The following is a 25,621-nucleotide window of genomic DNA, read 5'->3' as shown; positions in this document are numbered from 1 at the left end:
CAGGGCTTAACTCTGACGTCAGAGTGCACCACACTGCGATGCCCCTTCACCATCACCTGATGGCAACGTGCATCCCGAGCTATGCTCCATTCATTTTCATCAGACTGAATCACGGTGCCCCGTTTAAGGAACAACTCACACCCCGTGCCACTGAATTTGTGTCCACAGGCAAAAAAAAATCATGTCCATTTTGATTTGAGTTGGGTTCGGTTGGGGTGTGGGGTGCAGAGTCGACCGAACTAGCTCAATCCACTTGAGTGTTTTGGGATGGGGAAGACTGAAATCATTCATTTCCATGGCGAGGTGGTGTGTGTATTGTGGGAGGAGGGACATCAGTAGTCCCTCCACCCACAACATTGGTTAACATTTGGAAAAACGAAAACATTTTCTGCGGTCAGAAAAGTAACAAAACCAAATTAAAATCAATCCCGAGCTACCCACCACCCCACCCCCGCATCCCACTCCTATTAACTGTTCGCCCCCCTCTCAACCCTCTCCCAAAAGCGAGGAGAGAGAGCTTGGGAATGTTCAGTAGGGACAGGTTTTCTTTGTGGGTAGATCCAAATTTGGCCCGTATGAATCTTTTAAAGGCTGGTTATAGAGATTTCAGGACCAGAATGTTCCTGTGAAATTGAAGGATAGGGACGGTGAGATCCGGGCACTTTGGATGACAAGAGAAATTGCAAGCTTGGTCAAAAATAAAAAAAAGTATATATAAAGTTTGGGAAACTTGAAGCCAGGCAGAGACCTGGAAAGTACAAAGAAAATCGAAAAGAACTCAAACACGGAAATTGGAGTGCTAAAAATGGTTAAGAAGTCGCTTTGGCAGACGGGATTAAGCACAATCTCAAGGCGGTTTTGGAAAGGACGGAGGTTGGCAAGTCTTCAGGATCTTATGGGATCTATCCATGAATGCTTAGGGAGGCGGGTGAGGAAATTGCTAGGGCTTTGTACGAAATCTTTATATCCTCCTTTCGTCACAGGAGAGGACTGGCAAATAGCCAATGTTATTCCTTTAAGAAGGACAAACCCGGAAATTACAGGCGAGTGAGCCTTATCAGACAATGTGAAATCAATCTGAAACCCATCTTAAGTACACTATTCCATTACCATTCAGATGTTTATCCAATGACCATTTAAATGCCCTTAAAGTTGGTGAGTGTACTCCCATTGCTGGCAGGGCATTGCACGCCCTTCATATTCCGAGTAAAGAACCTACCTCTGACATCAGTCATATATGTGTCATTCCTCAATTTAAAACTATGTTCCCGCGTGCCAGCCATCCACGCGCCCCGAGGATAAAGGGTCTCACTGTCCATCTTGTCTCATCTTAATGAAGGCTTATTGGAGAAGATTCTTGATGTGGTAAGGATTGTTTTGAGGAAGTGGTAAAGATGGCTGATGAAGGCAGGGCGATAGGTATTATCTGTATGAACTTTAGCAAGGCCTTAATCAATGTCCCTCATAGCAGGCTGATGCAGTTCAGAAGATGCAGTCACATAGCTCCTTGACAGTGGAGCCGCAGGTAAATAGGATAGTGAAGAAGGCGTTTGGTATGCTTTCCTTTGTTGGTCAGAGTATTGAGTACAGGAGTTGGGAGGTCATGTTGCTGCTGTACAGGAGATTGGTTAGTTCACTGTTGGAATATTTTTGCAATTCTGGTCTCCTTCCTATCGGAAAGATGTTGTGAAACTTGAAATGGTTCAGAAAAGATTTACAAGGATGTTGCCAGGGTTGGGGAATCTGAGCTACAGGGAGAGGCTGAACAGGCTGTGTCTGTTTTCCCTGGAGCATCGGAGGCTGAGGGGTGACCTTATATAAGTTTACAACATTTTGAGGGGCATGGATAGGATAAACAGGCAATGTCTTTTCCCTGTGATCGGGCAGTCCAGAACTATAGGGCATAGGTTTAGGGTGAGAGGGGAAAGATATAAAAGAGACCTAAGGTGCAAGTTTTTCACACGGAAGGTGGTACATGTATGGAATGAGCTGCCTGAGAATGTGGTGGAGGCTGGAACAATTGCAACACTTAAGAGGCATTTGGATGGGTATATGAATAGGAAGGGCTTGGAGGCATATGAGCCGGGTGCTGGCAGGTGGGACTAGATTGGGTTGCGATATCTGGTTGGCATGGACGGGTTGGACTGAAGGGTCTGTTTCCATGCTGTACATCTCTATGACTCTATGATATGGGATCTGTGGTGAGCTGCTAAGATGCGTACAGGATTGGTTCATCACATCTCAGGGGCAACATCTCCTCTACAAAGCTGAACTGGATCTACGAAGATGTTGTTTCAAGAAGGGAATAATTGTGTAACCTGAGAGATTCACAGGCTTTAATGATTTCGCTGACAAAAAATTCTGCGGTTTGAGTAATGGCATGAGGTGGCCACCAGAGGGTGGTATTGTATCACTTTAAATAAAAAAAGCCCACTGTCGCCACATTTGGACACACAGGCATGATCACATATTAACATAGACACACATATGGAAACACACATCAACCTGACCATCATCATCGCATCTCTTAAATACAAGGCATACAGATGGAGAAAGGGTAGTAGGGTTTAATCCCATTTCAACAGTTTCACCCCAAAAACATCAGAGACCACACTGCACAGACACAGATGCACAGACCTGTGTATCTTTTTCTTTGTTTCCTTCTGTTTCCGTATACATCCTCCACAATGCTCGCCCTCCAAAGTATTACCACACAAATTTCTACCCTGTAAAGATTAGCTCACAGTTCATACCATTCCAACTTTTTCCTCTTCCCGAATTTTTGCTTCTCCAAAACTCCCTTCTTAAGTTTAACATCCACCACAAATGTGTGCCCCTTCAAACATTTAACTCCTATCCGTCCCCAGTTTGTGAGACCACGACTTGTGCAGTGTCCCACAGCTGCATCCTTCTCCATTGGCCGACGTTGGATTTTCAGAACGGTCAGTATCTGGTTGGTCTTGAGTTTTGTTTTTGGATACTGAGTGGACGCACAAACAATGAAAGGCCAAACTAAGTGAAGTTACCAACAAGATTATTTGCATGAGAAATAGTACGAGTAAGAAGTGATAGACAGAGTTAAGGATCACATAACCAACGGATCAGAGAACAAAGAACAGTCGAGCATAGCAACAGGTCCTTGGGCCCACCAAGATTGTACTGACACATAACGCATTTCTAAATTAAAAACATTTCCGTTCGACGTTCTGCATATCTATCTAATCCCTGCCTGTTCATGTATCTGTGAAGAATGCTTTTAAAAGTTGCTATTGTATCCGTCTCCAAACCTTTGTGGCAACACGTTTCAGGTATTTACCACCTTCGGTGTGAAACAAAAGCTGCCTCTCACATCTCCTTTCACCTTACTCTCTTTTACCTTAAATCTATTACCACACCCTCACCCCAATTGACATTTCCACCCGAGTAGAAAATGACTCTGGACACTTTATCCCTGCCTCTCACCATTTTCTAAAGTTCTATTAGGACCCCCGCCAGCCTCTGATGTTCAAGTGACAACAATATAATTCTGTCCACCCTCTACTTGCAACTACTACCCTCTATACCAGGCCGCATTCTGGTAAACACTTTCTGTGGCCTCTCCAAACCTTCCACATCCCTTTGGCTGTGTGGCCTTCACACATGAACACAATATTCCAAATGTGGTCTACATAAAGTTCGACAGAAAACAACCTGACTTTTAAAAATCATTATCTGTGGCCTGACTGGTGAAGGTAAGCATGCCAACCGCCTTCTTAATCACCGTACCACTGTGTTTCCACTTTCAAAAGCTGTGTGCCTGTATGCCCAGATCCCTCTGTAAATTAATGTTACTCAAATTTCACAGTGGACTGTATAGTTCTGTCCTGCAGTCCGGCTTCCTAAATACTCACACAAAATTATATTCGCACCCATGTCACGGTCACACACTCACAGATTACACCCACAGCCAATCACTCACTGAAACTCGCACACATTGACTGTGTCACTGACATCAACAAAGTGACACAGAATTCCAACCCATATGTATAATCACCGCATTTTTATTGATGAAATGCAAATTACATTGTACATCAAGTGTATGAAAAAGCAAAGCACTTTCAAATGGAATTCCGAAGAGAAAAGCCTCATTCATAAATGATCGGGACGTCGCCCTTAAGAGAGAGTCAATTGATCCATGAAGTGAAATGAATCACCTGATTAATTAACCAAAAATAATCTCGATACACTCTGTCAGCTTCCCGTTTAACAACACACATGATCAAAAGGAAAGAATACGAATGAAGGCATTTCAAGACAAAGCACATGTTGGCGAATTATAATCAATTACAGCAGATACTGAGAAAAACATTCGGCATTTGGTTCATGATCGTAGATGCTGTCTCGCAATATTACGTGCTTCAGGACGCCCCATGTTGAAATAGACTTCATTATTTATCTGAAACGGTAAAGACAGTAGTTTGAGTCCACTTGAAGAAATGTCACCTGTGACTCGCCTTACATCCTGAGAACTGTGAATCCCCAGTGAAACGTTTCACTCCAAGGTTTGGCGAAAATGATAATGTCTGTCTCTAAAACATCAGGCTGATTAAAGGCCCTATTGCAAAGGGGGCAATGATGGATCTCTGCATCTGCGCACTCGGCTCGTTGTAAAGGACAGCCTGAAATTTATAACAAAAACTGTGCCAGCGTGCCGCATACCTCGAACAGTAGCAGAGAAGTGGGCAGCAATTATCCCTCGGACAATACTTATTCTACAATTGACAATCTCGCTGAACTAATTTTAAAGTAATCATTAACTTATGATCGGTGAGGGGTTATCTGCTGGGTGTACCTTATCCTAAATTACAGCAGAGAGGACATTACTAAACGTACATCACTGGCCATGCGTGATTTTGCACACCATTTGGTGATGAAAAGTGCAACATTAAGAAAAATCTTTTTTCCTTTTGCTCTGGTAAAACAATTTCAATGATCACTGTGACTAGATAACATTATCTCACTAGTTAGAAAGTGCCCATTACAAATAACCAGGGGGAAGATAAGAAAGGGAACTAAAGGGCAAATTGTTTACGCAGTGGCTTGTACATGGATGGAAGATGGTGCCAGAGGAAGTGGTGGAGTCTGTTACAATTACGGTGTTTAAAAGGCATCTGGTTGATTATATGAAAAGAAAGAGTTTAGCGGGATATGGATAAAGTGAGGACGGCAGGTGCTGGAGATCAGAATCGAGAATGTGGTGTTAGAAAATCACAGGAGGTCAGGCAGCATGCGAGGAGCAGTAGAACTGACGTTTTGGACAAGAGTCCTTCATCCGGAATGAGGCCTTATTCCTGATGAAGCACTTTTGCCCAAAACGTCGATTTTCCTGCTCCTCACATGCTGCCTGAACTGCTGAGCTTTTCTAACACCACATTCTCGATTCACAGAAATATTGGCCAAATGTTGGCAAACGGGATCAGATTAGGTTGGTTTCTGGTCCTCACTGACGAGTTGGACCGGAGGGTCTGGTTCTGTGCAGGACCGGAGGGTCTGGTGTAATGACTCTCTCTCTAAAGTCAATGATGCCGTGCTCTCTGTGATGACTTTCAACACTACAAAACGCCCATTAAATTTCACAATTTTGCGCAGAGGCAGATCATTATCTCCTCTGCATCAGAAACATTGGAGCTAAAAATTACAGGTGGGTCTTATCAGTTAGATGTGTCAACTGCAAAATGTGGCATCATACTTTCAGTGAATGGCAACACTGAAGGCATGGTTGATACGTAAGCTATCCGCAGACAATGGATCAATTTCCTGAAAGGGCATCAGAGTAAACGCTGCAAGACCTACTACAGCAAATGCTGCCTGAGGCTGAGAAGATTCAGGTAAGAATTGGTACCCGTCAGAGCTGTCCAGGAAACTGGACAATGCTGATCGTGATCAGGAAGATGGAGAGGCCTTGTCAAAGGATGTATCCTAGACGCATTCAATCATATAGTAGAGAAGAGGCCCTTCGGTCCATGGAGTATGCACTGTCAAAAATATGCTACTTTTGATATTAATCTCAAGTTCCTGCAGTAGACCCATGTCCGTCAATGTCATAATATTGCCAGCATTCATCCAAGTTTTAAATGTTTTGTGCTATCCTGCCTCACCTAACACAGAGACAGTGCATTCCAGTAACCCAGCACCCTCTAGGTGGTGATTAGTTTCCTCAAATTACTTCTAAACCTCCTGACATTCTCGTTTAAATTATGTCAAACTAGTTATTGACCCTTTAGTCAGGTTGATAATGAGGATCAAGGTTTGTTCATAATTTTCACAATCACTTCGGATTTTATTTGTGTCATTGCTAAGATATATTTAAGTATTGTAGCAATTGGAACAATAATTGGAAAAAAATCGAATATGAAATGCTATGTTTCACATTTGGGAAAGATTAGCATTAAGTGACGTTAAAGTGGGAAAGGAATCTGATGAGATGCAGTCGCTTGGTTGGCAGGGTGATCAATCCGACATGTTGAAGGACAGATCGCTTGACAAGTAAATCAACGAAAAAGAACCTCATAAGGGCTGGGGGATGAGCAAGAGAATGATTCAAGTTGGTCACTGGGGAGGTTAGGAACATTGGAGTAAGTTTGATTCAATGGCCTATTGGAAATGTCGTAAATGGCTAAGCAGCTGATAGGGTCGTCTGGTTTTTAGGACAATGACACCCATGAACTAGAGACAGGTGTAATATTGAAACTGGAAAAGTTCATTCATCGACGCCAATTGATTTGAGACCGGTGACACAGAATGATCAGATCAAACCCAGCTCTCTTTCAATTTACAAATAAAATCCATTGCATCTGTCTTCCCAGTGAGCAACAAGAACTACAACAGTAAAAACACGGACCACCTAAAGCCCCAAGTTCTATATTTTCCAATCAGCCAGTACCTGATTCATTGTACACTGGAGTTTTATGGACTGTCAATCTCACAGTGGCTGAAAGTAGAACTATGAAAGGAGCTGACAAAAGGCAGTGTCTGATCAAAATCAAAGTATTTCATTTGTTAAAAAAAGGTAATTTCTCAATGTGCTGGCATTAAGATCCTGTCCAGGAATACCACACTTTCTCACTAACAGTTTCTGGGTTTTCAAGACGCTGATAGTTTTGAATCATGTTCTTCAATTTTCAGTAAATGCAATATCAATCAAAGAATGGAAAGGGATGAAGACAGTGTGGACACACAAATTGGTGGTTGTGATGCGAGAGACTGTGATTCAACTTACTGAGCGAACAAAGACCATTGTCAGCATTTGTCAGTGCGACGGGCTCATCAGGATCACTGTCCATTTGTGACTGGCCATCCTGAGATTCAGTCTCAATGTCATCGTAACAGCCATGAATTCGATCTTGAAGGAAAACAAATGATTATCTCCGATAGAAATTGTAACACACGACACCAAGAGCGAGAAGAGAAGATTCGTGCTAGACTACAGCATTAAAGCTGCAACGTGGAATTCTAAGTTAGGTTTTTCTCATGGGAGTTCAACGTCGGAGGCATTTGCAGAGATCAACAGCAAATTAGGTCTGCTTTATCTCTAACTTAGAACGCTAAGTGGATCCAATAAGGTAGGAAAATTTTCATTAAGCAATTGTTAAAGATGAACTACCTCCAATTGTTGGACATTCCAGCTCCCAGGGACATAATCTATGACTTATCAAGAGGCAACTCAAAAGGCATCATGGAAGAAGAAAGGCTGAGAGGGATTTCGAATTGACTTCCTCTCAAAACAGTTGATTTCAGATAAAGTGTCAGTTTTAAATATGAGACAGATTAGATATTTTATTCAATAAAGTCCATAAGGTGTTTGGGCAAAAGGCAGGTATCTGTATTTAGACCACACAACAGCCAGCCATGATCTTACTGACTCTGAGAACAGGTTTCAGGGGCTGAATAGCTTATTCCTGTCCCTCCATCCCTGTTTGTTTCCTTCCGGCCGACGGCAGTGGGGGATACATATGATTGAGCTGCAAGGAATTACGAAGGTACGCAATTAGTGTAGACAGGAAGGAACTTTTCTCTTGGGAGGGCGAGGTCAAACATCAGGGGTGTGGATTTCAGGGGAAGGGAGGAAGAATGAAAGTTTTTTGAGATAACTTGTGTTCGCCTGGAAGCTGTTTGGAATCTGGGACTCTCTGACAGTCAGAGTGTTAGAATTAAAAGATCCTCACGACATGTAAGCAGTACTCAGTGGTACATTTGTGCTTTCAGGCCACACAAAAACAATGAAAAAAGTGCGGGCAAATGGAGTTCGAATAGTTAGGTAGTTGATTTTTACTGGCCAGGGCTCAATGGATCATGCCTCTTCGACTCCAATCCAGCAACATTCTTTGAATTTAACATTGCTCATGTATGAGAGGCATGGATAGGAGAAACAGTCAAAATCTTTTCCCTGGGCTTGGGGAGTCCAGAATGAGAGGGCATAGTTTTAGGGTGAGAGGGGATAGATATAAAAGAGACTTATGGGGCAACATTTTCACACAGTGGGTGGTATGTGTATGGAATGAGCTGCTGGAGGAGGTGGTGGAGGTTGGTACAATTGCAACATATAAGAGGCATTTGGATGGATAGATGAATAGGAAGGGTTTGGATGGATATGGGACGGGTGCTTGCAGATGAGACGAGATTGGGTTGGGATATCTTGACAGCATGTACAGGTTGGACCAAAGCGTCTGTCGCCATGCTGTACATCTCTATGGCTCTATGACTATGTTGGGATGGCAGAGAGAGAGAGAAGGACAAACGTGAACTGACAGAAAATGAATTCATACGCACCCGAAGTACTGTTTACATTCACCTCAAGAATTTCTGATCCTGGATGATTGCCACTCAAGCCATGGCTGGTGTAGTATTCGATATGATTAAGTGAATCAACGGAAGCAGAAATTGCTAAAAACAGAAATGGAGAGTTATTATCTGGTTTAATGGCAGCGTGAATGCACGACCCATTAAAGTTTTGATCAAGCAAAATTACTTCATACAACTGGTGGTGAATCTGTAGAAAGTTTTGCCACAGAGAGCTACGATTGTCAACTAAAACAGCGATACAGAGTTTCTTGATGAGTGATGGATTAAAAGGTTCCTGGGAAGGCAAGAGAAAGAGGTTGAGAACATGCCTGCCATGGTTAAAAAGCGGAGCCGATCCGAGGGGCCGAATGGCCTAATTCTGCTCGTGTACCTCTTTGTCTAATAGTCTATGGTGCTATGGTTTATGATCTTAACTGGAGCATCGAAGTAGAAAACATAATCCTTTCATCTTCTCTGCAGCAAATCTGGAATATTTTCAATTGGCGAGCTATACTATAAAATCATTCAATACACAAATTTACTCAATTTCATTACAACTGCAATCAGAAATGAGAAACAAGCTTTCATCCTTAAATCGTGGAAACAATTTCACAAACAGTACGTTTAATGACTTAATTCTCAAGTCTCCCAAGCAACTTCTTTTTTTCTGGTTCGCCTTTCGCTGTTCTTAAAACAGTAAAACAATGCAAATTTCTTGAATAAATTAAATGTAATTTCCACGGATTTGTTGAATTGTACATGCCGTTTGTGCAAATGCTTTCATTCAATTTTTTTCTCAGTATTATTCTCAGTTCGTAAACTTATTCAATCATTTCAGATATGATCAAGTGATATTCCTTCTCAGATTTATCGTTATGACAATTAAATCAAGACCAAAACATTCAGTTGCAACCTTAATGTCACCATCTGTGTGATTTAACTTGTTTGTCATCAACAGGTTTAGTAGGCAGTACCGACCATGCACCCTTATCTGGTGTATTTTGATTCGTGTTCGTCTATCTGCTTTTCTCACATTTCCAGTTAAGTCACAAAAATGTAAAACATCTCGGTTAGTTATGATTCTGTGCTTTATTTCATTGGATTCCAGCACCACAGAGGAATGGCACGTGTTTGGCACCAGGTATAAGCGCCGCTACACCCAACATGGGGCAATGGACATCTGTCTCCATGGATTCCAACCACGTATTTTTTCATATTTATTTGTTTGTGAATTGCTCAATGGTTCTGATATGAATTGTTGTGAAACCAACACTAATGACTACAATTTTATTATTGTAAATTCAATCGGTGAATGGATAAATTAGTCTCAGTTTCAGATACCAAATGGAGTCTGTGGGGAACTAAGGTGGATTTGGCACGTGCCATTCGGCACATACTTACCTATAAACATCAGAAATATACTTTCAGAAATTAATATCAACAACAATTATCATGCAGGAAGTCTTCCTTTTACTTTTCTCGGCATAACATCGTAGGCCAAAAGGCCAGTTCTGTGCTGTACTTTTCTATGTTCTATGCTCTCTAAACACAGAAAGACTCCACACTCACTGTGATAGCTGCCTTAACACAAAAACAGTGATTTGATAACTAATCATGTTCTTCCATTTCACTGATCATTGACAACTGGAAATTGAAGGGAGGTTCTTCTTCTCCTTGAATGGTTTACTATGAGTTCGGAAATACATACCTGCTCCATGTTTCTGATCCACCCTCTTGCCGGTGGGAATGTTGTCAATTTCTTCATAAATTCCTTGGTACAAACCAAGACTTGAGCCCCTGCCAAGAGTGTAAAATTCTGTTGAAGGAAGGATTGACTGGTCAACATTTGTCGCTAAACTGCTGCAGCAATGTATCGTTATTTGTGAAGCAACATTAGCGTGAATCACTGGTTGTTCATGAAACCCAGGAATAGAGAATCTCAGTGCAATATTGATTGGCCAGCGAGGGCAGAATCGATTTGGAAAAGCAAATGAACAAACCGTGATGAATTCTCATGTCTCATCAGTGTGCAAAACATCGTATATTAAAGATAGAAACTGGAAATTTGTTTGTCGTGATGTGTATGGTCAATTTTGTTTCCGTGAGGATTCGTCATTTCCACATGCACTGTTTAATAAAGAAAATACTCGCCCACAAGTACGCATGTGAGAAATAAATGCTAACTGCCGAAGTTAAAACTAGTTGAGGCAATTAACTTTTGTGTTAATTATTTTTGGACAAACAAAACATTGATGAAAATTGGGGGCGGGGGTCACATGTCAATGTTTCAAACAACATTTCTTCAAAGACAATGCTTTGAAAAACAATATTTTACAAAATGGTTATAGTAACCCAACAACTGTATAGTTGTAAATATTAATTGAACAAAAAAGTTAGACATATGAAGTAAGGAGTACCTAAGTGAAGTGATAACCATTAAATATGTATACTTCTTTGTAGGAATAGGTGTAAGCTGCACTGAATGCAATTTAAACATACAGGAGCTGATGCATTATGTAATTCGCATTGACCATCGTTGCCATCTAGTGGTATAGATTTCTCAAGCAAATGCATTAAAATTCGTGTAAAAAGTGCACAGGTGTCATCTGGTCAGACAAGAAAACCCAGTTGCAGAATGACTGAGAAGAACACTTAACCCTCTCGCGGATCTTGGGTTCTCGTATTAGCAACCAGCAACTGATGAGCTGTAAAGGAAAATTAACTGATGAGAGAGCAAACGTCTCAATGAAATTTCAAGGCACATTGATGCCATAAATAACTTGCTTTGGAAATGAAATACACAGATTAACTGAAAGATAAGACAGATTCAGTTTTTACGTTTATTTCCCATTCTGAACTATATGGGACAAGTCCATGTAAAAGGATAATTCTGTTTCTCTTTGCAAGATTTTGGGACCTTGATATATATTCAATGATTTTTTGATTTGGTTTTAAGTTTTACTTACTGTGTTTAAATATTTTGCCTTTGCATCAGTGTGGGCATCAGTGTGAAAGTGTAATCGTAGTGTTTTAGTAGATAAAGGCTCTACGAAAAAAGGCCTCGTATTCAACACTATTAATGCCAAGTGATGGAAACGCGGAATGACAATGTAAAGATCCAAAACCATGTGGAATAACAAAAAGAGCTCAGTATTAGCTCACTTGTGAGGCTTACCTTTCATTTGCAATTTCCTCTGCATTACCACCAGAAATACGAACACCTCACAGGTTAGCAGGACTCCCAAGGTTATGCAGACGACAATAGGGACTTGCAGCCCTTAAGGAGGAGATGACAAAGAGATTTATCTTAGATAAGAGCTGCCTTGTGCAATTGCGAAGAACCCATCAATAAGAAAACACTGACATTAGCTCCAAAGTCGTGAAAGTGCCAAATGCATCAACGTCACTCAACAGGAATGTAACGGTAACAGAAACATTAATAATAGTTTCAATCATAAATACCTCCAGGTGGTGTTGAAGGGGAAGTTTGTAACAAATCGGATTCTGGGGAAGAGATGGTACAAATATTCATGAAAGTGAAACTGACTTCAGGAAGACAAATGACGGCACTGAGTTGTCACAATAATGATAACTGGTCGGCACGAGTCAGCATCTTGCTTACCAGAACAGATCACGCTGGCAATTTCCTTGTCATTGCAGTGCCTTGGAGCGAGTGCTGGAGACAGACAGTCAGACAGAGAGGATTCACCTCCCTTACACTTCACGTCATTCTGCCAGATCACATCGTTCCCCTGGGGGACAGAGTGCCCTCCTCGGGCCGACAGAGCGAAGCCGCATCCCAACTGTCTGCAGACGACATTGGCATCAGTTATATCCCAGGAATCACCACACACCGAGCCCCAGCGTGTATCACACATGATCTCCACTCTCCCAGAACAGTTGCTCCTCCCTCCATCCAGGCGCACGCTGTTTTGCCAATCTGTGGCACAGAAGTGATTATTATTGAATGTGGAATAAAGCAGAAAGATCGGTCCAAGAGTTAGCACATTCATGATGATGACGCACCTGATTGTTGACGGCAGAAATGTGAACTGAGAGGCTGGTCTTTTATTTCATCGCTCCCTGAAAAGAGGAGAAAGATGCCGGCTCTGTTAGTAATCAGTGTTTGAAATGACACGTGAATATTGTGAAGGTTTGTCGTGTTACCTGAACAGAGGACACCTGCATCTTTCCTGCCGTTACAGTTGTGTTGACCCCATGGATTTCTCTGACATTGCCAAAGGGTTGACTCGTGTGATGGACAATCAATCTCACCGAGCCAAATAGGCCCCGTTCCTGCTCCGAATAATTTATTGTCATAACTAACATCCACCAGGACACCACAGTGCAACTGTTTACAAATAACTGCAGCATCGTGGAAATCCAGACTTTCCGAGCACACCGTTCCCCACGTCTTATTGTAGAACACTTCCACTCTTCCCTCACAGCGATTCTTTCCATTCACCAGCCGCATCTCCTTGTGCTCTGTTTGTACAATAACAGATGGCCAGGTTGATAGATTGCTTATGTCTTCCATATATTCCCATGTCTCTCCTCTGACATTCAACGCAGGTCTTGTCAATGAATAAGGTACATGAGATTCCTCACTAAACATTTGGCACAGAGCACGGACATCTAAAGGAGAAGCAGGGCAGAAGATGCAACGTCCACGGAATTTCAAAAGACATCCGAACAATGTGCTGGTAACATCATGAAAAGGATTCAGTTTCTAAGGTTGGAGCCAGACCGAAAATGACAGCAAATAGAACGTCTGAGGTCAAAGTAGATTTTCAGATTACAACGTGTGGAATTGGTGATCCACTGGGAAAGGGGCTGATGTGATACCTGTTAAATATTGAGGTGAGCAATTTGGATTTGGTAAACCCAAGGCAATTTCAAACATTCTGACTCGCAATCAAATAGGAAGTATGGTTACTGTTCAAAAGATCACGGACAAATCAGGGAAATCAGAATAAGTGGCCAGTATATGTGCCCAGTGCGTGATTTTTTATAAAAATTACTTAAGTCTAAATTGGGGAAATCTGGAGGAAAGTATAAAGAGGACATACACTTAAGGAAAATTAAGAATCAATCCGATTTCGAGGCGCAGAACGATCGAGGGATACACAGACAGGATCACAATGCTCATCGCTCGGTCCAAAACTAAAGAACATGACTAACAGTTTCTCTTTAATTCTCTTGTTTGGTATATTTTGGAAAATATTCACTTTTCCCAGAATATTGACAATGGACCATTAATGATGTCTTTAATGCAGAGATTGGCATGCACTTGAACTAGGAATATACTCCTGATTAGATTCCCTCGTGTATGTAAACTGGCGCTTCGGCCCAACAAGTCCACACCGTCCCTCTGAAGAGTAACATACCCAAACATTTTCCCCGAACCGACATTTACCCCGACTAATGCATCTAACACAATGAGCAATTTAGTATGGCTAATTCACCTGACCTGCACATCTTCGGATTGTTGGAGGGAACCGGAACACCCGGAGGAAACCCACGCAGACACAGGGAGAATATGCGACCCCACACACACAGTTGCCTGAATCCCGAGCGCTTTAAAGCAGGAGTGTGAAACACTGAGCCACATGTCGCACTAAGTTCAGTTGCTATCTTTGCCGCACATGTTCCCTAACTCCCCACACAACAGTCCATAAAGTCTCACATCAAAAAAAAGGTGAATAACAATATGGCGTGGCCTTACCGGAGCACATAATTCTCACATCCTCTTTGTGAGAACAATCGTCTTGGTGACCCAATTGTGCTGAAGGACATTCCCAGAGAAATGATTCATTTCCAGAACACTTCACATCTTTCAACCAAACTGGGCCTGATCCCGGTTCATACGAGGAAGGAAGCGACATTTCCATTACGTGTCCACAGTTCAGTTGTTTGCAAACCACTTCAGCGTCTATCATATCCCAGGAGTCGTCACAAACTGATCCCCATGTCCCATTGTAGTAAATCTCCACTCGACCTGCACAACGGCTTCCACCATCTGACACCCTTAACTGGATATGTTCTGTTAGATTAAAAACACGAATTTTATACTTTCAATACAAATTCCATTCTTCATTTAGTCCAGTAGAGTATATTGATTCGTGCAATGCTTAATCAAGGGAATATGCAATAGAATGATGGAGGGTTTTGCTAAAGTTGGCTTGAAGCAAACACATTATGATGGGGCAGTTAATGAACAGTGGAGGAATTTCAGAGCAATCTGTCAAAATGCTCATCAGTGAAAAGGAAAAACTGTTGGAAAGGGATTAATCAGTCATGTGTGTCGAAGGAAATCAGGGAGACTATCAAATTGGAAGAGGAGGCATACAAAGTGACAAAGGTCAGTGGGAAACTAGAAAACGTGAAAGCATTAAAGACCAACAGAAAGCCACAAAAAAGCTTTAAATTAAGCAACATATTTCGTGAGACAAAAAATAACCAGGATATAAAGACAGATCGCAAACGTGTCTTTAAATACATATAACAAGAAGGAGTCGTTCAATTGAAAATGGATACTTTTGGGATTGAGAAGGGTGTTTAGTCATGGGATGTATCAGGAAATGGCTGAGGTATTGATTCGGTATTTTGCCTAGGTTTTCACAGTGGATGACACAAATGACATGCCACTGAATGAGAAAGAGACGAAGTTACGCAACAAGTTAGGAAACAAACAGTACTACGTTAGAGATTGTTTTGGGCACGCGAAAGGAATCTCCTGGCCCTGATGGAGTGCATTCCAGTGTACTAAAAGAGATATTGTGGATCTGGCAAATACATGTATTGTAATTTTACAGAACTGAATGGGCTCTGGGGTAGTTACAGCAGACTGCAAAACAGTAAATGTGACGCCACTATTTAAAAAGAGAGGGAGACAAAAGATGGGGAATCATAGACCGGTTAGCTGAACTTCTGTAGAGGGGAAAATTCTTGAGTTTATTTTCAATGAAGAAATAGCAAGGCCGCTGGATGAAAATTATCCCGTTGGCATTGGACCATGAAGGGTAGTCAGGCTAACCATTTGTTGGAGTTCAATGAAGACATTACAGACACAGTGAAGAACAGGGACCCAGTAGGTGCGTTGTATTTAGATTTCCAAACGGCATTCAACAAGGTGCCGCTCAAAAGGCTGCTGCAGAAAACAAAGATGCAAGCCATGACAGACAATGCATTAACATGCACAGTAGATTGGTTAACCGACAAGAATCAAAGTGTGGGGATAAATGAGTGGTACTCTGTTTTGCAATCAGTAACTAGTGGTGTGCCTCAAGGATCAGTGCATACGCAATTATTTGCAATTTACGTCAATGATTTGGAGCTGGGGACCACGTGAAGTGTGTCAAAGTTTGGATGTGACACGAAGTTGAGAGGCAGAGTGCAGAGGGCTGTGAAACCTTGCACAGGGACCTAGATAGTGCAAGTTAGTGGGAAAAGTTCTGGCAGATAGAGGACAGTGCATGTAAAGGTGAAGTCATCCAATTCGGTGGGAATAACAGTGACAAGGACTACTACTTGAATTGTAAGAAATTGCAGCACGCCGCTGTGCAGTGGGACCTGAATCACACAAGGTTAGTCTGTAATTGCAATAGATAATTATGAAGACACATGGGATTTTCTCCTTCATTGCGAAAGGGGTTAAGTTTAAAAGCAGGGTGATTAAAGTGCATCTACGAAACTGAAATCCCATTGAGTTGTCCAAAAGCATGGTGAAGTGTTAACCAAAAAGGATAAAACAAAACTAGGTTGAGAGGAAGAAGGGAAGTTTCGAAGGGAAATTTCGATATTTTGCTTTTGTAAAATGATACGACCAGCCTTGCATTGGGACAATACGCTTGGAATGGACAAAAGCCAGACTTACTGCAGCACAGTGGGATCTGTGAGTTCTCCATCTACAGGATATTAAGACACTGAAAACATTGGAGGCGATTGATTAGGCAGATGGGTGTGTAACAATGAACACATTAACTGGGAAATATCTGAAAACACTGAAAACGTTTGTCAGGCATATTTACTGGGATGGAATTGGAAGCAGTTTGTACGTAACAGATGAGTAATCGGACATACTCCGAAGTAGGTCATGGTGAGAAGAGACTTGAATGAAATCAACTTGCCACAGGTATCGGGGGGTGGGGGGGTGGGGAGGTGGGAGACATTAGGAGGGCTGTAAGTAGCCCAGATAACAGGACGAGGATCCCAACTGCACATCAGTTGAATTACGGGTGAATGTTACATATTTCAAAATGGTGCAAATAGATTCAGCTTCCGACAGTTTTCAGGGCGAGGATTAGGCTACCAAGCTGGAAATGGCGTGATGGAAACCAAAGAAGATGCCTTTAGGACCACACATAGGAAATGCTGAATAGACAATGTTCTTTGTTGTCTATCCGATCGATGGTTGTCATACTTTTATTCCTCTCAGTCAAACTCGAAAGCTTAGTCTCCTCTGCCCCAAGGTAAACAAACACAGACTGTCCAAAATCTCCATAATTTGGAAATGTCAGCCCAAGACTCCTCGCCAGTGCGGCGTTGCTGCTCCAATGCTTTATATTCCAAAGTCACATTCACTAATCTGTCTTTGACCAAAATGAAGTTTAATATACTTTCAGTGTGACTTCCCCGCTGTTATACTTAATGTATTGGACAATAAAGGGAAATATTCCATATTCCTTCTTGACCACTTAAACTACCTGTCCCTCTACTGTAAGGATCTATTGGACATACCCATCAAGTTCACGCTGATGTTCGCTGCTTTCAAATGTTCTACAATTCATCAAAGAGTACCTTCCTTTGCTTGTCATGCCCAAGTGTGTGTCCTTATACTTATGAAAAATGAATTCCATCTACCACTGGCTAGCCTATCCGGCCATCCGTCGATTTCCTTCTGTAACCGAACTCTTCTCTCATCAGTATTTAGCGTACACCTAATTTAAGGTTAATTTAGGAATTTATGGTCAACCCTCCAACATTCACTCTGAAACCGTTTGAACATTTCGGTAGTTTCCTGTCCAGCCGTCCATTCAGCATTCTTCATAAATTTGATCTCAACACAAACATTTCTTCCTGAATTACATTCATTTTCATTTATCATCACTGCTGATGTTCATCTCGATCAGTCATGTGGCCATCATTGCCTCGATATTTCAACATTTATTTCCAAGTATCTAGTCTTCAGTGTTTCCGCACCAGCCCCTAAATTCACATCCATTTTTGATGCATTACGTGTCATATGATATCAGTGCCACTATTTCACATCTCAAAACACGTGGTTTTCAAAAATATTCATCTTCAATTACATTATCTAATAAATTCATTCTGTCCTTTTCGTCTTCCCAGTACTGCAAAGAATCAGACAATCCTTCCGACTAATTGAAACCTCTATTGATAGAAATCAAGGTCTTCCAAACACATCGTTCTCATCTTAATTCGACCCTCTTCCCGTCCTGATAACTCTCTCATGTGTCAGTTGTACTTTTGGCTTATAAAATCTTTGTTACTTGAATCTTCCAAAAGCAAAGTTTCAGTTCCTCACACCCATTCATCTGGCCCATGCCTGCTTTCACCTGGACTAATACTGAAGAACGTGTGATACACATTCTCAGGAGACAGATATCTGTTTTGATAGTTCTGAGCAAGGTCTTCTGTGTCGCGTCTTCTTACCTGAACAGAGGATGACTACGTTACTGCTGTCGGTGACAGACGAATTCAATGGGCCTGAGATCCTACAATCCCGGAGCTGAAATTCCTGTCCATGACACTGGATATCATGCACCCACGGACGGCCATCACTTTCCTCGTACTGTGAAGACTTATATGTTTCTAAGGCATGACCGCATCCCAGCTGTCTGCAAACCACGTGGGAATCATTCAGATCCCAGAGGGTGTCCTGCACTCTGCCCCAGCTTCCATTGTGGTAAACCTCAACTCGGCCATCACAGCGGCTTCCCCCATTCACCAGTCTTGGCCACCAATTTTCATCTGCAACACGAAATGCATTTAGAACAACGGTTAAACTGAATTGAAACGTTCAAAAATTAACAATCACAATTAAATGTACCATTTTAAAAAAAAACTATTTTATCATGGCTTATCCGATAGCTTTTCAGACAGTTTCATTTTTACCATCGCCTTTCTTTTCCAAACATTTGAGAGATATATGGAGGAATACGTACTGTTGACATGGAGCAAGTGTGAAATGAAGTGAATTGTCAACAGGTCATGATGGATTTTGGGAAGTGGGCTGATGGGAGCCGCGAAGTAGTGAATTGAAGTGCTTCCTGCCTAATCTCTGTCCTTCATTCCTAATTGATTCGATATTGGCACAGGCAATTTTTGCGATGATTTTCCTCAATTCTTCCAACCTCACTGCTTTTGACATGGTTGTTCTGATGTTGCAAACGCCTGATATGCTTCCAATAGTTTCGAATATTTCTATCCAAAGAGAATTCCTCCAACGTACTGGAAACTGAGTGCACTCATTTTTGGCATTCCCACTCTGGCCAAATTTAAAAAAATACCATCCACTTGTTCACACATTTCCAGACAAGACATTAGACTTGGATAGGTGTATCTATAACGTTTTGCTGTTAGTTTAATGATGGTACTTTCCAACATCGATCCCCATCAAAAACAAAATGTGGGTATCGAAAGATATAATTTCACAATGATATGCTGACCAAATTCGAAAAGATTTCCCAATAGCCTCCTTCGTCCTCGGTCAACTTCATGTGTACACGATTGCACAACAACATAGAACACAGAATCTTTCAGCACAGTACAGGTCTTTCACTCCCCCATGTTGTGCCAGCCTTTTTTCCTATTTTAAGATCAGACTACCCTTTATACCCTTCAATGTGCTAACTTCCATGTGCCTATCCAAGAGTCGCTTAAATGTCCCTAATGTATTTGAGTGTACTAGCACTGCCGGCAGTGCATTCCTCGCATTCACCACTTCTTTGTAAAGAGCAGACTCTGACATCTCGCCTAAACCTTCATCCTTAAAATTATGCTCCCTCGTAATAGACATGTGTGCAATGGAGACACGTCTCTGGCGATCCACTCTATCTCTGCCTCTCATCATCTTGTACACCTCTATCAATTCACCTCTCATCCTTCTTGCTTCTAGAGTGCTCAACCTTTCTTCATTAGACATACCCTCCGGTCCTTACAGCATCCAATTAAATGTCCTCTGCATCTTCTCTCAGGGTTAAACATTTCTCCTATAATGAGGCGTACGGAAAGGAACACAATATTCCAAGTGTGGTCTTGCCTTCTCTCCACACTATGAAATCAACAATGCAATGATATTACACTAAAATGTGATAATTAAGTACAGTTCTGAATAAGGATCACTGGACTCGTAATGTTGACTCTGATGTCTCTCCGCAGTTGCTGTCAGACCTGCTGAGTTTCTCCAGCAATTTTGTTCATATTTCCTCGTCGACAATTTGGAATCGAATTCTCTCACTCTACAAGAAAGAACTGAAGCATAACGTTGTGAGTCATTGTAATGCAAGACACGAGCTGCACATGCAAATGGATTTCCGTATTTCCTGCATTGTTCCTGTTTAATGAATTCTTTTTATGTTAGCAACGAGTTCGACAAGATAATGTCATACTCCTGGTTCCCATTTAATTTTGAATATTTTTGGTTATTCTACCCGGAAATTGCATTTTCTGCAGAAATTCTCTTCTCCTTTTCGTAAGACGTTCAGAAGCGTTGGTATGTATGCACTTCTTCAACAAAAAAAAACATTAAATTAGGTATTAGCTGAGAGGGCGAGTTCCCTGCTTCATTTCACTCTCTGCCCCTCCGGTCTTCATCCATAAAGCCTAACTTAATCATCTATCGAAAATCTATACTTTCCTCTTGACAAAAATGAGAATTCCACTCTGCATGAATTCTTGTGAAGGGTATTACAAAAAAAATTCTGAGAAAAATGAAGATTGATGGTCGGTATTTAAAAGATGGATTGAATGTCCCAATCTCTTGTGGCATAACAAGGTGGCTCATAAATGTTTGAAATCTGAGAACTTTACTCAGTCGCAACACCTCTGACAGAAAGCATGTATTTTCACTTTCAAAGAATTCCTCCTCCTATTTATATGTCAATGTCTTTGAAAAGTATTCATAATGCATGAGGTTTCTGCCTGGACACGTGTGACAGTTCCGATGCTCCATGATCTGGATTGATTTGATGACTGCTCTCCCTTGAGAGAAAGATGACTGGTGGTGATTTAACCTGATGGTCTCCATTCCTAAGATGGGGAGTGAGCTGAGAAGGTTAGGAGCTCCATGGCAACTTCAGATTGTGGGGGTAATGAATTCTCACTGTTGTTATAACCATACGTCACAGCCCAGCTATTCGGACAACTGAGCTAACTGATCCCTATCAGGGAAGCTTCAGTAGAGGCCAATCGATCTCCTGTCATCTTACCTCAGAGTCTACTAATCTTGTTTCTCTAACCTTGTGCTCCCCTCTGCTTCATGTGTTTGTTTTGCAATTCATCCATTTAACTTTACTCGAGAAAGGTAAATAACTCAATTTGCAAATTGAATATCGGAAAGGAGAGATTATTAAGAGTCACGTGACATAGTAAAGAAAGCAATTAGATGTTTTGGGTCGTTGCTTTTTTATGAAGAGAGCCGCAAGTTTGCATTTAGAAACAGTGTAACGTTTAAAAATTAGGTCACAGTGCCAGATATTGATAAGTTAAAACTATTAATTATGACAGATCCCAACTTTAGAATGACATACAGAGGATAGACAAGTGGTAGAAGAAACTTATTGCAAAGACAACTGAGGGGATACTTTTTGGCAGCTTGGAAAATGACATGTAACGTGTGAGCGGCATGGTGGCACAGTGGTTAGCATTGCTGCCTCACAGACACCGGGGTTCAATTCCCGCATCAGGCGACTGACTGTGTGGAGTTTGCAAATTTTCCCCATGTCTGCGTGTGTTTCCTCCGGGTGCTCTTGTTTCCTTCCACACTCCAAAAATGTGCAGGTCAGGTGAATTGGCCATGCTACATTGCCCGTAATGTTCGATGTAGGTGAATGGGTCTGTGTGGGCGGCGGGTCCTTGTGGAATTGTTACGCCGAATGGCCTGTTTCCACACTGTAAGTAATCTAATCAAAAAAATGTATTCTGAGGTTTTGACTTTTTGATTCTTCACTTTTTGATGAAGTGCACTTAAACAGTCGGGCTGAGGGCTTCAGCAGGTGTGACACTTGAATTTGACAGTATACGTGGCTGAGTAACTAGGAATGCAATTTAAACTTAAGTTTGTAAATGGAGTGAGTTGGTGCAGAAGCAGAGATTTTGTGTTGACATAATTCACAAAGCGTTTCATTGTCCTTGAGGAGGTGGAGCCGAGCAATTTGAAGCTGCTTCTCGCTTCGACACGGATATATTGGACAGGTCGTAGATAGCCCTGAATTAAGGGAGCTGTAACAAATGCGGGTATATGAGAATATGACTACTGGACGAAAGCAGGTAACGACAAAAAAACTGATCCAGTTAGCTGGTTATTAAAAGAACATCGGGGACAAATGTTAAGGTTTGTGGCAAAAAAAGTGCCGTGCACATTTGAACGACAGTAAATCAGGCAGTTATAGTATGGAGACTATTGTAAAACCCATAACAACATGAAGGCAAGATAAATTAAAACAAACGTCAAAGACCAGGGAATCAGCTGGATCACTGTTGCCTCCCATAAATAGTCCAGGATACCATGGTTAAATGTATGACCAAGATGTTAGATTACAGACAGTAAATCATTGCAAGTTAGAAAGTCTTGCTTGTGAAATTGTTTCGAAGATTGATGTACAATTATTCCAAACAGATCAGAAATGCTGTCCTAAAATCTTTTTTCAGGGCAGATAGAGCTAAAGACAATCTATTGGCTTGTCAAAAAGGTAATTGTCTGATTTTCACGTCAATATATCGACATTGACCCATGCTTAATATTATCGGCAATGATCGACTTTGAGACAATCAAAACAATAAAATATGTTGGGTGCAGAGAGTTAAAAAACTCCAAGAAATCTCTTTTTTCAACACATTTATAAAGCTTGAGAAACATTTTCATTCCCAATACTTGTGTGTCTATTTTACCACATTATAATTCGTGCATGACAGCATGGGAAGCCAGGAGGATTACTTTAGATTTGTCACTTTTAAAGCAATTCCCCCAATGCCAGCACATCCATTTTAACAAACATAAAATCAAAGTATGTCTTTTTTTTACATTACATCGATACTCACCAGAACATATCAGGGTGACATTGTTGTGTCCACTGCAATCCTGGTGAGTGACTGAAGACCGAGGGCACTTCCCCAGCTGAGTCTCATTGCCCGTACATTTAAAGACCTCAGAACCCATGAGCACAGTACTGCCTCCAGAATGAGCAGTGCTTGAAAGAGACACGGCCACTCCACAATGAAGCTGCGCACAGACCACATTGGCGTTCTTCAAATCCCAGTCAAGACCACACATTGTTTTCCAGGTGTCACCAAACAGGACCTCTAGTCTTCCGAAACATTGGGAACTTCCTTGGACCAACCTCGGAATGATGTGGTCTGAAAAGAAAAGCATTGAATCAGAAAAACGTTCAAACAATACGAACTCAGCTTATTGAATAATGAACATTCATTTGATTAATAGCAGATCTGGCACATTCGGATATAAATTGTCCCATCAATCTGTGTGACATTGTAGCCCTGTCGACCCCATTCATCTTCATTACCCAGAATCCTGACCCTCAGCTTTTTGAGTTAACGCGACTGTCATCCAGCACATAAACGACACAAAGTGTTTATGCCATCCAACACAATGTTGAATCTCATTAAACCTTGATTTGTAAGTCTGATAGTTCCAGCGGTGCAGCTCTCTCAACGTGGCTTTAAGTGCATCACAATGGACACCTGTCCTGCCCCTTCACCGGAGTGGAAAGGGTAACAGGTACTTACCTCTCCCATGACCTTCAAGTATTCAACAGTTTAAATAATGATACTGAATAAATCAGTGATTATGTTATTTTTATGTTAATAAGTATTGGACAGTTATCACATCCTTTTCTGTTTTGACAGCCCTGGAATTTGATAAAATTACACAGAAAATACAGCAGTTTTTTTTTACCTGAACAGACGACACCAGCATCATTGCTGTGTGACCAGGAGCGATGATCCCAACTCACTGATTGACACTCCTTCAGAGCGCGCTCGGTCCCGCTGCACTGAACATTGAAGGTCACAATGGGTCCGGATCCTCGTCGAAAGTGAGCCCCGCCCGGGGCAGAGACCGCGGTCCCACAGTCCAGCTCCCGACACACAACAGCAGCATCTGGCAGGTCCCAAAGATCATGATCGACTGTCCCCCACTGTCCCCTGTAGTGAATCTCCACTCGGCCAGCGCAAGGACTGCCTCCATTCGCAAGTCTCAGCCTCACCGTCTCTGTAAAATATCGAGATGGTTATCAAAGTGAACAATGTGCAATTGTGAAAGCTCTGTATTGCAGCCAGCATTCCATGCTCACAATGCAATGGGGGTGAGGTCACGGTAAAAATACACACAATCGCAATATACCTTCGGATATGTATTGTGGATGGTGAATGGCAATAATCATTTTTTTTTAAATGCTCACTCACAGAGAGGATCAGGCAAATGTTACATTGAGAAGATGTGCATTACTCATTCATGGGATGTGGGCGCGCTGAATGGCGAAAAACCACAACTGGTCCCCCTGAGAATATCTGAAACTGAAACGTACTTCCGTCTGAATGGTCATGTGAGCATGATGTCACTGTGCAAAAGTGAGTGAAATCGTTGATATACATTGCCGACAGCAGCACTGTGTGTGCAGATGAATCTTCATAGCATCTCCATGTACTGTCTTTCTGTCTGAGAATGGCAGTGTGCAATGGAACCGCTTCTTTTACACCCTCCTCCCCCCACGAATCCTGAAATGAGAGACCTTAAGAAGTCGTGCAACCACCACCCTTTTTGTTATGAACAGACAGCTGATCAACGAGTGAACATTAACACATGCTGTTTATCACCAGCACTTCGTATTTGAGCACAAACATCAGAATATAGGAATTCCAATCCATGGAAAAATAACATGCGATTACCTGCACTGTTGGCCTGGGTATCGACAAGTCTGTCTGAAATAGAGAGAAGGGAATTAAAGTGTTAAAAATCAACGCAATGCTGAAGAATAAAGTAAACAAATGCAACAGCTGCGGGCAATAATTATCATTACTTTGCGAAATAAAGTTGTTTACAAAAGGGTGGAATGAGCTGCCAGTGGAAATGATTGTGGCAGATATGTAAAGAACATTTTAAATGCATTTGGACAAATATTTGGATAGAAAATGTTCAGAAGGACATGGGTAACGTGTGGGGAATTCGAGTTAATGTAGGTGGACATTTTGGTCGGCATGGAACATATTATTCGGAAGGGCCTGTCTCCGTGATATGACCCTTTGAGTGTATGATATGTGGAAATTTGACATCCTCCTTACATGCAATACCGGCAACACAGGAAATATATTTACGGCAGGGATCAAATATTGTCATCTTTCTTCTACATTTATCTGAATTGCTTCCACACAGAGAGACACACTGCCAACCCAATGACCTTTCTGTTTGTTACTGCACTGCCGACTTACTCAACATTGTGATGATCCCCGTAGACAGCAGGAATGCTCTCCAGTGAACATGGCAAGGTGCCCCCATCCAAAGATTTCAGGAGTTTAGAAATTCATTCAATCAGCAATGCTG

The 25,621-nt window shown here is 41.7% G+C and overlaps 1 protein-coding gene and 2 long non-coding RNA genes across 3 annotated transcripts in view; all 3 read right to left on the bottom strand.

The window, feature by feature from the left end:
- Nucleotides 1-4,231: 4,231 nt before the first annotated feature.
- On the bottom strand, nt 4,232-8,888 carry LOC140460150 (uncharacterized). Its single transcript, XR_011953887.1, has 3 exons — nt 8,809-8,888; nt 7,259-7,381; nt 4,232-4,435 (listed from the first exon to the last, which is right to left on the bottom strand). It is a non-coding gene; the product is annotated as an uncharacterized lncRNA (long non-coding RNA).
- Nucleotides 8,889-10,507: 1,619 nt separating this feature from the next.
- Nucleotides 10,508-12,325, bottom strand: LOC140460149 (uncharacterized). Its single transcript, XR_011953886.1, has 3 exons — nt 12,283-12,325; nt 11,996-12,097; nt 10,508-10,636 (listed from the first exon to the last, which is right to left on the bottom strand). It is a non-coding gene; the product is annotated as an uncharacterized lncRNA (long non-coding RNA).
- Nucleotides 12,326-12,368: 43 nt separating this feature from the next.
- The window catches only part of LOC140461060 (scavenger receptor cysteine-rich domain-containing protein DMBT1-like), a 66,555-nt gene continuing 53,302 nt past the window's right edge, over nt 12,369-25,621 (bottom strand). Inside the window, exons 14-21 of the mRNA XM_072555844.1 lie at nt 24,970-25,002; nt 23,978-24,292; nt 23,104-23,418; nt 18,496-18,813; nt 14,546-14,863; nt 12,988-13,455; nt 12,847-12,903; nt 12,369-12,760 (exon numbers count right to left, since the gene is read on the bottom strand). Of these exons, the coding sequence (XP_072411945.1) occupies nt 12,369-12,760; nt 12,847-12,903; nt 12,988-13,455; nt 14,546-14,863; nt 18,496-18,813; nt 23,104-23,418; nt 23,978-24,292; nt 24,970-25,002 (2,216 nt within the window). The remainder of the gene's footprint in view (nt 12,761-12,846; nt 12,904-12,987; nt 13,456-14,545; nt 14,864-18,495; nt 18,814-23,103; nt 23,419-23,977; nt 24,293-24,969; nt 25,003-25,621) is intronic.

Source organism: Chiloscyllium punctatum, chromosome 36 (genome assembly GCF_047496795.1).
Source record: "Chiloscyllium punctatum isolate Juve2018m chromosome 36, sChiPun1.3, whole genome shotgun sequence".
In the NCBI taxonomy this organism is placed as follows: Eukaryota; Metazoa; Chordata; class Chondrichthyes; order Orectolobiformes; family Hemiscylliidae; genus Chiloscyllium; species Chiloscyllium punctatum.
Note: the sequence above shows the minus strand (reverse complement) of the source record. Positions and strands in the feature narration are given on the sequence as shown.